The sequence below is a fragment of the Myotis yumanensis genome, unplaced genomic scaffold (assembly GCF_028538775.1).
Source record: "Myotis yumanensis isolate MYYU_CA2020_CCGP unplaced genomic scaffold, mMyoYum1.0.hap1 SCAF_2, whole genome shotgun sequence".
Lineage (NCBI taxonomy): Eukaryota > Metazoa > Chordata > Mammalia > Chiroptera > Vespertilionidae > Myotis > Myotis yumanensis.
In genome coordinates this window covers 90,725,177-90,737,360 of record NW_027223753.1, presented here as the reverse complement: position 1 = coordinate 90,737,360, position 12,184 = coordinate 90,725,177, and the positions used below count along the sequence as shown (strand labels likewise).

At 52.8% G+C, this 12,184-nt stretch overlaps 1 protein-coding gene across 3 annotated transcripts; it reads right to left on the bottom strand.

The window, feature by feature from the left end:
- Positions 1–214: 214 nt before the first annotated feature.
- NRN1 (neuritin 1) lies at positions 215–9,127 on the bottom strand. Of its 3 annotated transcripts, none has more exons than XM_070405783.1 (3): positions 8,796–9,127; positions 4,486–4,630; positions 215–1,397 (listed from the first exon to the last, which is right to left on the bottom strand). In XM_070405783.1, exons 1-3 carry the CDS (start codon positions 8,848–8,850, stop codon positions 1,169–1,171), a joined length of 429 nt encoding a protein of 142 aa, XP_070261884.1. In that variant the 5' UTR covers positions 8,851–9,127; the 3' UTR covers positions 215–1,168. The 3 variants fall into 3 exon arrangements, with proteins under 3 accessions (XP_070261884.1, XP_070261883.1, XP_070261885.1); XM_070405782.1 differs by lacking the exon at positions 8,796–9,127 and adding an exon at positions 5,738–5,865; XM_070405784.1 differs by lacking the exons at positions 215–1,397; positions 8,796–9,127 and adding exons at positions 3,527–4,374; positions 5,738–6,060.
- Positions 9,128–12,184: the final 3,057 nt, after the last annotated feature.

Below are 12,184 nucleotides of genomic sequence, written 5' to 3'. Positions count from 1 at the left end.
GATCTCTGCTGTTTCGTGGATTTCTCTTCTTAGAGTAAACGGGGTTTCTGAGGAATTGCAATGTCCTAGTTGAGGGGGGCCTGCTTGAGATGACAGGTGATGGAGTGGCGTGTGGACGGGTGAATGTATCCCCTGGCTTCATGAGTCCCTTCGGGGACCTCTGAGAACGCTGCCAAGAAAGCAGGCCTTGGACAGGAAACAGACAACACCCCCATTTCAAACAATAACTTTATTTTATACTTCTCTATACTTTGTAGCAAATCTTTTTTTGCTTGAATTTAATTTATAATAAACTTTTTAAATTACATCTCTCTCTCTCTCTCTTTTTAAAATCAAGGCTCTCTATGTCAAAATCTTTTTTAAACTATATTTTAGATTAACATTGAACACTCCCCCCTTGTGATCTACACCGGTGGATATTCGGGTATTACTGTATGTGTAACAGCTAAAACAAGAGAGGAGGGGAAAGAAAGGCTTGGACTTGGAAAGATGCATCAATAACAGCAGGTAAAGCTGAACCTCTCAGTGACTCGAGCAGCACTTCTTCCGGCAGCCTTTACCTCTAACCCGGGAGTTCCCCAGCTCTTTTCCTCTCTGCCTCTGATCCTTCAAACACAAAGCCAACAATCTGTCCTTTCACTGTTCTTGAGGAGAAATGTGCAGTGGAAATGATCAAAACAAGATACTGTGGAAGAAAGACGTGAACGTGAATTATTCACCATATGCTTCCCTCGTGGTCATCTCTCCTGAACTCATTCCCCTGGCCTTCTCCTCTCCTCTTTCCTATTAGGAGGAGCCCGTCATTGGTCATGTATGCACATGATTAGTATAGTAGGTGGCCCAGGGCCATTCCTGAGATTCTTTTGCCAAAAAATAAAAAAATTTAAAATGGGGTGGGTTTGTCATTTTCTTATTGTTATGTGAAGAGGGACTAAAGCTGAGGTCCGATTTTGGCTGTGCTTGCTTGCTCACTGATTGGTAACATTTGGCAAATAAAACACAAGAGATCAAACGAAATCAAAGAGAATCAAGATTTCCCACAATCCTATATGAGTGTTTTCAGCATCACAGAGAATCACAGGGTCCCCAAAGAACGAATGGATCTTCCTTTCAATTTCCGGGAGCATGGAGTGAGTGTGGGTGGGCGAGGGGGGAGCCGGCCCCGCGGTCAGAAGGAAAGCCAGGTCGCTAAAGCTGCCGAGAGAGACACCAGGAGCACGGAGAGCGCTGGGAGCAGGGACCCCGCCGCCCCGTTGCCGCTGCCGCAGAGTTCGAATAAGCTGCCTTGGATGTTGAGGTTTTTGGATTCTTTTCTCAGTTTATCCCATATCTCTTTCGCCCCTTCCTGGCAATCCGTAAGGGCTGTGACCGTGCAGCTGTGGAAATCCTCCCAGTATCTGGCGAGGAACAGAACAAACAGAAGAAGCAGGTTCACTTTAGGCGCCTGGGAGGACCCGGGGCCTGTGCCCGTGCGCCCAGCGCTCTCGGCGTCACCAGCCTCTGCGGGTGTCCCCTCCCTCCCTCCCCTCCACCGCCCTGGCGCCCTGGCCCTGCGAGGTCAGTCCTCGCCGGACCCAGCCCACCCTAGCAGCTGCGGCCGGAGGAGAGGGCCTCCCCGCTCCGGGTCTGGTCTCTCTCCCGGGTGCCCGGCGGGGACCCAGCAGTCAGGAGCTGGGCCTCACCGGCTGCGCCAAGCTGGCACCTCGGCCTGCGCCAACAGATTGCTCGTCCTCCTCGGGGGAAGCTAGGAAAACAGTGCTAAGCCTTGCAAGCTGCCGCCCATTAATGCCTCTTAGCTTGCAAGAAGGGTTACTTGCTCCTGGCGCAGCCCTCCCCGCTGGGCTTCTCACTTTCTCCTCCCACCCCTCCTCCCCTGCTGTCTCTCTCCCTCCAGGCACCGCCTTATTCTCCCGCACCCCACCCCCGTCTTCGCCCTTTCTCCCCCCTCCCTGCCTTGGGTTTCCCGTTCTTTTATTTTCCTTCTTCCCTCCTTTGTCTTCCTCCTTTCCACCTCCCCTCGGTTTTCCTTGGTTTAGTTCCTCACTGTTTCCCCCTCCTCACTGGCTTCGGTCCTCCGTGGCTCCTCGCGTTGCTCTCCAGTCCTCCACCTCAGATTCTGCCAGGAAGCTCGGGCTTGCCTCTCCTCTTCCCGGGTCGGGGGATGTTGGTGCCCGAGCCCCTAGGCCAGCTTTCGACACCTACCTTTTGCAAACCTCTGTGCTCCCCCTTGCGCACTTGGTCTCTCTTGCGCACCTCTTCTCTCCCCTCCCCCCAGTCTTCTTCTCGGACTTGGATCCCGTGAGGCCGCCTCCCCAGAGCCTTAGGATAGTGCCCAGCCCCCAGGCCAGGACTCCAGGGCTGGCGCGGGCCCAAGGTTGCCAACCTTTGTGACACCTGGCTCCTCGTCCTCCCTTCCCGCCTCTTCCGGAGCCTGGCACCTCCCTCGGCGCCTTCTTCCCCCAGGACTCAGTTCCTAGCCCCGCCCCCACAACCTTCATCCATCCTGTCCTTCTTTATTGTCCCCCTTTCTTCTGAAAACCCAAAATAGATCTCAAGCCTAAATATAATTCCAACCCGTGATCGATTCCTGGGGCGCTGTCTCCTCTCGGTGCAGGTCGATCTGTGTGTCAGTAACTCCGGCTGGCTTCCACCTCAAGGGGCCCTGAGACCAGGTCACCAGTGACCACAGACAGCGCAGTTTGGTTGCATTGTCTCCTATCCCTTCCTTCTGCTCTCCAGCCTGGACTGTAAGCACGTTGAAGGCAGGCACTGTGTTTGATTTATCCTTGTTTCCACTCCCTCACCATCTTCTGGCAAATATACAAGTTAAAATGCTTGTTGGATTGCCTGGAGCTATGGTGTTCTCTAATGACCTCCCAGAGTCTCTAATTTATAAGGGGGGGGGGGGTAGTGGTCCTGGGGTGTAGGGCTTCTAGGTTCCTCAACTGGAAAAAAAAAAATAGCAAGCTTTGAGAAACCTAAGAGGTGGAGGCACAGTTCTCTGAAAAAAACAGCACCTCCCAAAGGGAGTCTAACTCCCTCCTTTCTTTGTGCCCAGCTGGGAACAAGCCCCGCCCGGAGAGAGGCATGGTGGAAAGGGTCAGACGTCCAGGTGTGACTGAAAGGAGTTGTGGAGCACCCAGTGCACCAACTCAGTGAAAGCCTCAACCCAGCTGTGGCCTGTGACCTCTGGAGGGGCCCTCCTCATTTCCATTTTTCAGGACCAAATCTTGCAAAATAAACTCAAATAACTTGGAATAACCAAGTTGTGGCAAATAATGGAGCATTTGGGAGCTGATCTATATTTAACCTTTTATTGTGAATAGATGTAATCTTACCTAGCATCAGATATTTGGAATTACAATAGGTAGGTATGCATCCCAGACCCAAACATTTGTCCCTTTCCTGATAGGAAGGTACCAGCTACTTAGCTGCTGTGGCTCCTAGTGGGTATCTGGATATTTAGGAAAATGCATAGCAAAATTGACCCCTGTTTAATTACTCACAATTTAAATACACCCCCCACCCCACCCCCCACCCCCCAGGAATTAGAGAGAAGAAGGACTTCACATTATAAAAAAGGTGGTACAGCAAATGGTTACTCCAACCTCTGGGGTACAAGGAATACCAGTTGCCTTGACTTTATTGAAAGGGTCGTTATGGGGGTGGGGGGGGATTCACATCTGTTTTTGAAAAATAAAATAAAGTGTGTGTTATTGCAGAGGATAAGGATATTTCCAAGGTTTGCAGCAGCTAAAATGTCACTGAGCCTGGCCACGAACTCTTTCATGGCCCTCCTTGGATCCTGAACTGCCCTGGCCTTTTAATACATGTAGACCAAGAAAGAGGGACACAACAACAACAAAAAACATGGAGGGTGACTACCCTAAACCTAGCAAATTACTGTAAACTCAACAGCCACTAGATGCCCAGAACACGTTCTTCTTGGGCAAAGTCATTGGCAGGAAACAAAATATCCTCTCACGCTTTTTCCCAGAAAGAGGAAGGGGGCCCATGCTCCCTTGCCTGCACTCCAGTTTTCTTGATGTGTACTTGAGGGGAGTTTTAATCAGGGGAAATGGACAATATAGGTGAGAGACTTTCCTTTTAGGCAAATGTATCATTACCTAAGCCTCCCCTGAAACCAAAACTATTCTTTGTAGGGTACTCGGCAGGCCGCTCATTCAGAAGCAAAGACTGAGGAAGACTGCTCCAAACAGGGGGGAATTGGTAGCCGCTCTCGCTGCCCCTCGCCCTGGTTTCAGCGCGGAGGACGAGCACGCCTCTGTGTTGGACTGGGCCTCCGCAGAATGATCCTCCTCTGCCCACTCCAGGCTACGGCGTCCCCTTGGGCGGCGCAGGCCCTGCCGAGGCCTGAAGGTGGGAGCCAGCTGGTGAGAATGCGCAAATTCGCGTCCCCACGGATCTCCCACCCCGGCAGCGCCCCCCGGAATAGGAGCCTAGCAGGCCAGAGAGGACACTTACGTGCACATGGTCTTGACGTTCGTCTTGTCGTCCAGGCCCTGCGGGTAGTTGGCCACGCTTTCGCCCAGCTTGAGCAAACAGTTTGAAAAGCCCTTAAAGACCTCATCGCACTTGCCCGCTGCTCTCACGGCCTGCACCAGGTACGCTGCGGGGAGGAGGGGACACCCGTCAGCAGCGCCCAGATCCCGCTCGGCAGCCCGCCCCCCCACCCCCGCCCCCCCCGCCCGTCTGCCCCCAACTCGGCGCGGCTTGGCCCCTGTGCGCCAGAGTTAAAGGTGAATGAAAGATGCGATCCGGAATGAACGACCTGCACCCAACTGGGCGCCTTCTGCAGGCTGTCGTGTCTGAAGGTGTGGGTGGCCCCGTAGTGAGGCTCTCCCTGTCCCAAAGCTCCTCCTGCATCTCGCTCTCTCTCTTTCCTGTTCCTACTGTCCAGTCTTCTCACCTCCCTTTTCTCCTTTATTTTTCTCTTTCTACTCCCTCCCTCCTTGTTTCCCAACACTTCCCCAGCAAGCCGTCCCCGCTTTGAGAGCGCAGTCTTCCATTTCTGAGGTGACGGGGGAGGGGGGGGGGGGCCTCACAGCAGAGAGCGGGTGAGGAAGGGGTGGAGGTGACACAGCACGGGGCCACGCAGTGGAACCTGACGCTTCGCCACGTGAAAAGCCGTGGCACCCAAGTCCTTGGTGGGCGCTCAGCAACACTGCTGAATAAATCACTGCTGAATAAATGAGTGAGTAAAATCTCTGGCAGCCACCAGCGGCCACCAGAACACCGTGCGGACTGTTTTCCCAGGGAGATCCTTCCTGCGCAGAGAGCAGCCTGGGCGCCTGGGGCTAGGCGAGGTGACAGTGGTCGGGGCAGTCTGGGCCCTGCAGAGTCATGAACGTGTCTGTGCGGGTGACCCTGCGTCACCTCGGTGGAGGCCAAATCCGTGAGCCTTGGGGCCCCCCCGCTTCCTCAGTTTTCCCCACACTCTTACCCCCTGTTTCTCCCCCGCCCCCCAATGGTCACCACTCTAGCCAGGAGCAGGGTGGGACCTTTCCTCTCCAGGCTCAGTCTGGCGGCTGAGGGCCAGGGTGGCTGCCGCCGGGGGGCTCCCGGCCGCCGGCTCGGACTCCCTCCAGAGTGGGGGCGGGGAGAGCGGCGGGCGGCGGGAGGAGTCCCTGGTGCTGGAGGAGGAGGGGAGGAGACCCAGGCCGATCTGAGGTCCACGCTCTTGGCCTCGGGTCGGTCAAACCCTGCGGTGCGAGACCTGAGAGAGGCAGAGACAGGCTCCAGACCGCGGACGCGCTGCCTTGGCCATTTTTCTCCATCTCAAGGCCAAAGAACCCGGATAAACGTTGGATGGCGAAAGGCCAAAACCACTCAGGGCGCCAGGAGGTCGTGCAAGAAGCGCAGATCTTCGCTGTTGGAACGAGGGGAGGGGAAAGAACAGGAGAATCTTCTCAGAATCGAAATTGGCCTAAAATGCCCAAGATCTTGAGCGCCGACCTCATCCTGGACAGTGTTCACGCCGCTGCGGCTAGAGTGTGAATGATTCGGGGGAGGATCGTACCCCCATCCCCCTTCCCTGGCCGCTGGTCCCCTTGAGCCCCGCTAGACGCAGACCAGGGGGAAGGTGACCGAACCTGCAGCAGCCTGCGAGAGCACCGTTTGCAAATTGCTGCAGAAGCAAGGCGGGCCTTGCGTTCTCTAATCCGGAACGGGAAGCTCTGGGGAAGGGGCTAAGGTTAACTTCGATCTCGGCTCAGGCTATAGGGAAACCTTCACAGACAACCCCTGCCCCCGTCACGCGAAATATTAAAAGCCCATGCGACTGCAATATCAGGTAGAATACTGAGAGAGAATAAACGAATGTTGGTTCTCATAGGAACACGACCACAGTGAAACAAATCCTACCCGTTGTCCTCTATAATGCAAGCCACAGATGCAGTTTTGCAGCGAAGAGACGAAATAAAATACGCTCTATCCATTCCCACCAAATCCCCGGCTCTCCTTATCCTTTACCTCCACCCTCCAAACGCGATAGCAAAAAAGTAGCCCTTAAAACGTCTTGACACGATTTTAAAGGGGAGCTGGGGTTTGCTGGGGGCGGGGAGCTCTCCGGTCACGTTATCTTTCCAGGCTCTGCCGGAGAAGACCCTCCATACCGCGCATGTGTGAGTATGTGCATGTGTAAAATAAGAAGTCGTGAACATTTCTTTTTTGGAAACTAGACTTCTTGGTTTCTAGCTGGCTGTGGGAGGCCGGGAGCTTGCGCTCGGGACGTATTTTGCAGGCTCAGGCATTCGTGCAGGTCGCAGTCCGCGCGACCCTCGCGGTGGTTTCTGAACCCGACTTCAGAGAGGCTCGGGCGGGCCGGCCAGGCTCCTTCCCCGGTCTCGGGTGTCCGCACCTTGTCTCCTTTCCACCCGTTCATTCATTCGTTTGACCTCTCATTCATTCCAAACTTCCTCTAGCCGGGTCTTAATTTGCGTTCACCACCCTTTCCTCCCCCTCATTCCCCAACCCCCACTTTTCTTGCCAAATGTCAATGATTTGGGAAAGCTCCCAGACATGAATTAATAAAGATCGAGAGGCTCTGGTGCGGGAAAGGGCAGACATTCGGGAACAAATTTGCTCAATTTCAATCCCACAGCCAACAAATGGTCATTTTCTGGCTGAGGTTAATGTGTTCCAAGCGCATCCCGCATGCACAATTGCTGTCTTTTTTTACCCCCCACCCCCAACACACAGTAATGTTATTTTCCACCGGGAAAAGAGAGCACCAACATTCTCCGAATAAAATCCCCATATCAAAATAGGTGCTGCTGCCTACTCTCTAAAAATTTGCAGGCTAATTGCAAAATTCCACATTCACTTATTTCCAATATTTAAGGGATTGGCTGCAATTAGAAATATTCTTTATTTATTGCAGTTCTCTGCACTAATGTCAAAGATTCAAACAGCCAGATTCAAAACATCAAGTCATTTCTCAGAATTAAAGGAAAACGCCAACATCCTGCATCCCCACGCTCTAAAATCCCTATAATGTTCATGCAAAAAACTCAGATACTTAAAATCATGTCAAATGCATAAAATCCGCTGCAAAGAATCCATTTTATTGTATAGATAACTCCAAACTCTGTTCCCTTCACATTTCTCATGAAGAAAAATATTATTAATTTTATCTCTTGCCCTAAACCAATTCCCTAAAGCTCCCCCCTCTAATACTGCAAGGATTTGTCTGCAAAGAAATTTACAGCCTTGAAATGATAGAAGTCAACAATATTCTGTCACCAGAAACCCCGTTTGAAGAGTTTCTATTTTTTTCTTGCCCATTCTCTTAATAATCAGCTTCACTTTCACTTTTAGGCCACCTTAATTAATACTCTGACCCGCATGAGAGAAGGGGGTTTTCTGGTACTCCCTTCCATAACTTCATTCTGGATGGAAAATGTGAACTTTTTAAAACCCCATGACAGCGGAACTAGGACTCAACATTCCTTAAGAGAAAATGGGGACTACATAAATCCATCTGTAATAACCCCAAACAAACAAATAAAAAATAACAAACACCCAACATAACATATTGCAAACACTTTTTAACCCTTTCCTGTATGTAAAATACAGATGCCTATGTGGAAAGGAACAGGAAACATTCATAGAAAATTATATTTACATATATTTGGCGATATTCAACCTCCTCAATGATAAACACATTAAAATACTACCCTGGGGTTCCACATCCTTCTCAATCTGACCCCCAGCCGGTCTGCAGTGCCCGGTGCAAATGCTGCAGCTAGGGTATGGGGGTGGGGTGGCAGGAGTATGACAAAGTTCTAAATGCAGCATTCTGGGCCCCGGAATATCTGCTTTCTGCACATAAACTTTCCAGTTCTAGCTGCCTAGCCATCTTGTTGCTGCAATCACCTTTCCACCCTTCAAAATAATACCTTGCCATATCGCAGGGACCAATGCATTGCCCCAGAACATATCAAACCTGGTCTAACCAAGAGAGGGAAGAAGAAGAAAAAAAATGGACGTGTTCTCGGTTAAAAATAGGAGAAAAATCCCCTCCTAAATCGGCTGGTCGCTCACATTTCCTGGATAACATTGGGAAGTCTCTCCTTTTTTTTTTTTTTTTTTTTTTTAGAAAAACCAACCCGGGACTTGCAAGTCCATAGGAACTGATGCCCCCACCCTTGGGGGTTTGGGGCTTCTCCGCACCCCGGGACGGCTGCGGGCCAGTCGGACCCTTTGATGCCTCGGGCTTGGCCGGCCGGCAGCCTCCTGCCACCCGGCGCGAGTCTGGCTGGGCGGCCACTTACCTATTTGCACCGCGAGGATCAGTGAAATATATCTGCCGTTCAACTTAAGTCCCATCCTACGTTTAGTCAAACCATTTGCGACCGCAGACCTTTAAATAGTTAGTTTAGAGAACGCGGGGGAAAGCTGAAAAATAGGCATTGCCAACAAGTTCCAGGAGCGACGGAGACTTTCTGCACCGGGAAAGCAGAGGGAGGAGAGAGAGGGAGAAAAGGAAGAGAGAGAGGGAGCAGGAGAGGGAGGGAGGGAGAGAGAGAGACACACACACACACACACAGAGACTGAAGGAGAGAGGGGGAAGAGCTGGGAATGGTTCACTCCATTAGGAGGGGGCGGAGGAAGTACAGCCGCACGCCCACGAGCAGGCCTGACGTGGGGGATGACACGGAATGATTTAAAAAAAAAATAGCGACACCTTGGTAGAAAATCGCCATTTATAGTCATCCGAAGCTGGAATTAATCAGATATCTCCAATTAATTTGCGACCCGAAGGAAATCTTGCTTGGGGTGACCAATTCCCCACCCCTGCGGGCACCCGCGTCTCCTCGCGGTTCCCGGGGCCCCCAACCCCGCCCCCTTGCAGCGCAGAGCAGGGGGAGCTCTCCTCCCTTCCCCGCCTGGAGCCAGGGAGTACCTGACGCGCCCACTCGATTGTTTCAACCTGCTCCCCCTTCTCCACCAGCTCCACAGTGAACCAACCCCCTCCCTACGATGCAGTAAGATTTAAAGGAGCGGGAGAGGGAAAGTAGCTAACAAGCTCGATTAATTCGAATCTCCGCGCCCCTCTGCCCCTTATCCGCAGCTTCCCCTGCACTTGCCTACCCTCTTTTTCTCCAACCCAGCGGCTGAGCTCCGGTCGCAGCCTGGAGCGCGTGAGCACACACTCACGCACAACCACGCGCACGCCCGGGAGCCCAACCGAGCACCCTCTGTGTCTGTCCGCACACGCCCAGGCCTCGGGGGCTTGGTCAGCACCTGTGCGGGCGCTGAAATCTAGACAGTGTCCCCCTTGAACTTCACCGGCTCGGAAGGCCGAGCCCGCGAGAGAGACCTCTTCAAGACGCACAGCGACACCTGTTTTTGGAGGTGGGGAGAGCACGGAGGAAGGAGCCTCTGCAAAGACAATTTTCGAATACTAGAGATTTACTAATTTTCAGAGCAATAGGAAATTTCCGAAGGAATCTCTAGTATGCGGGCTTCGTTCGGATGCATCTCTTGGGATTGTTGGGCTCAGACACACATACACACACACGTCCCTCACGTACGCACACGCACACGCACACGCAGACCCCACACACCTGCACTGTCTTTTGATGCTCGGGCACAAAGCCTGTGTAGACGCAGCCTACGCGGCAACAAAGTGCTCTGCCGCTGCGTCTGTGCTTTGTGCAAGGTGCTGTCCACGACAGCTTGAGCTGAGAATGAGAAATAAACAGGGCTGTTTCCTTTCTAAACGCGGTTAGGCTTTGGTTTCCTTCCATTCTTCAACACCAAGGAAAGCCTAAATCTAGCTTCTTTAATTAATGAAATGCTAAAGAAGGCGTCGGCCAACTTTGAGCCAGTTAAGAGAAAAAACACGAAAACGACTTTCCAAAATCTTCCAAGAACGCACGAGAAAACAACCGGATATTAAATTATCAGTAGAGATGCAAACGGATTAAGGAGATAGCAAACCGAATTTACTTCTTCAGGCAGCCTGCCGCCCGCGTGCCCATCTCCGGGTCGCCAGCTCCTTCAGCCCTGGGAGGCACATAGATAATGAACAGGATAGAAAGTGCAAAATAAGGGGGTGGGACAAGCTGTGGAGAGTGAGGCTAACGGGGAGCGCACGGACAGCAGCACTTTGCAGCGTGGAGCGTGTGCACAGGATGGGGACCCTCCCCCCAAGTCCCAAAGGAAGCCGCAGACCCAGAAGTGGAGGCCCGGGGCCGCAGCCGGGGGCGGAATCACGTAGCCCCACTTAGTGACGTCACCAGACCGGTGGGTGGGGCTGCAGGGGGTAGGGGGGGGCCTCGCCTTTCCAGCAACTAAGGGGCTCTGTGGCAGCCCAGGGTGTTTCCTTTCCTGGCTCCAGAGGCTCCAGGAAGAGCCGAAAACGTAGGCGGGCAGGGGAGGGGTGGGGGCCGGTGGCGAGAGGGGGGTGTCCCTCAGACCCGCCCCCGACGCCCTCCAATGGCTGGGCGGAGGTTGGTCCGACGGGCGGGGCCTCGAGGAACTCGCAGCGCGGCTCCCGCCCACATCTCGGCCGCGCCCCTCGGAGTCCTGGGCTCACGGCCCGCCCAGCTTTCCCCTCCTTCGCTGGGAGCTGAGGCGCGGGTTCCACTCTTGCAGAGCCCAGGGCTGAGGGCGGTTTAAGATGTTTTTGCCTTTAACATACTTGACTTCCTCCGGCTCACCCACCCACCCTGGATGTTTCGAAACGTAGTGTTCTGAATGTCCTGGGATTGCCCCTCTATTCCCCGTCATCCCGAACTTGGGGCGTTGTGGGTGGGAGGGAGCAGAACTGAAGGGCTAAAGAGAGCAGAGTGAAAGTGGGGTGCGGAGAGCAGCCGCCCCTGGACTCGAGCGCGGGAGAAGAGCGCCCGCCTTCGGACTCCCTGGTGGTCTCTCCCTGGTGTGGCCGCGCACCCCACCCCCGAACCCCTGCTGGCCTTTTCCTCTTCCTTTTCCGCCCCGTGTTTCCTAGTCCCCCCTCGCCGGCCCGGGTTGTTCTGAAAGCGCAGATGTGAGAGAGCAGAATTAGAACGGTACATGAATTATATTGGGGTGAATCATTGAAAGCAGATGCGAATGGCGTGGGTTTTTTTCTTACATATTTTAAACATTCCAAGTCGTTCTGCAGTCCAGACTCCGTGTGAGGATGGTTCTTTCTAGTTCCACAATAACCAGCTAATGAAATCCTTGGTTGCCAAAGTATGCTGTTTGGGAACAACGCTGGCAAGATCCATGGTTGAAGGTGGCCTTGAAGAAGGCTTCCTTCTTCCTTCTTTTAATTTGAAAAGTCCACCCCAGATCATATTTGAGGTGAAAGAACAGGGAATGAGAGTGAAAAACCGCAGGTACTAGGCTCCAAGTTATCAGTATTGTGATGACCTTGGTTTGTCCCCACATGGTTGCAGTTCTATAATCTGAAAAGGGGGGGGGGGGGGGATGGGGGGAGAAGTGATCTCCAAGGCGGGTTTCACCTTTGAAATTTTGTTAACCAGCGATTTTCTAGAATACTGGTACTATGGTTGGGGTGAGGAGTGGGGGTGTGCAGCTTAAAGAACAGAGATAAATCCATGCAAGACCTCTTGTTATAGGTCAGCTTCTCCCAAAGGGTATATTTCCTTTTGGTAAGCCATTACATTTATAGGTAAAGAAACACATACATTTCAGGATAGAATAAAAA

Bases quoted from the DNA above. Each gene is read 5' to 3' on its own strand.
- NRN1 (XM_070405782.1), bottom strand. From the start codon at position 5,798: ATGGAGAAAAATGGCCAAGGCAGCGCGTCCGCGGTCTGGAGCCTGTCT. The intron at 4,631-5,737 runs GTCTCGCACCGC...TCCTCCCCGCAG, and splicing joins CCTGTCTCTGCCTCTCTCAG to CGTACCTGGTGCAGGCCGTG. The intron at 1,398-4,485 runs GTAAGTGTCCTC...GTTCCTCGCCAG, and splicing joins AACGTCAAGACCATGTGCAC to ATACTGGGAGGATTTCCACA.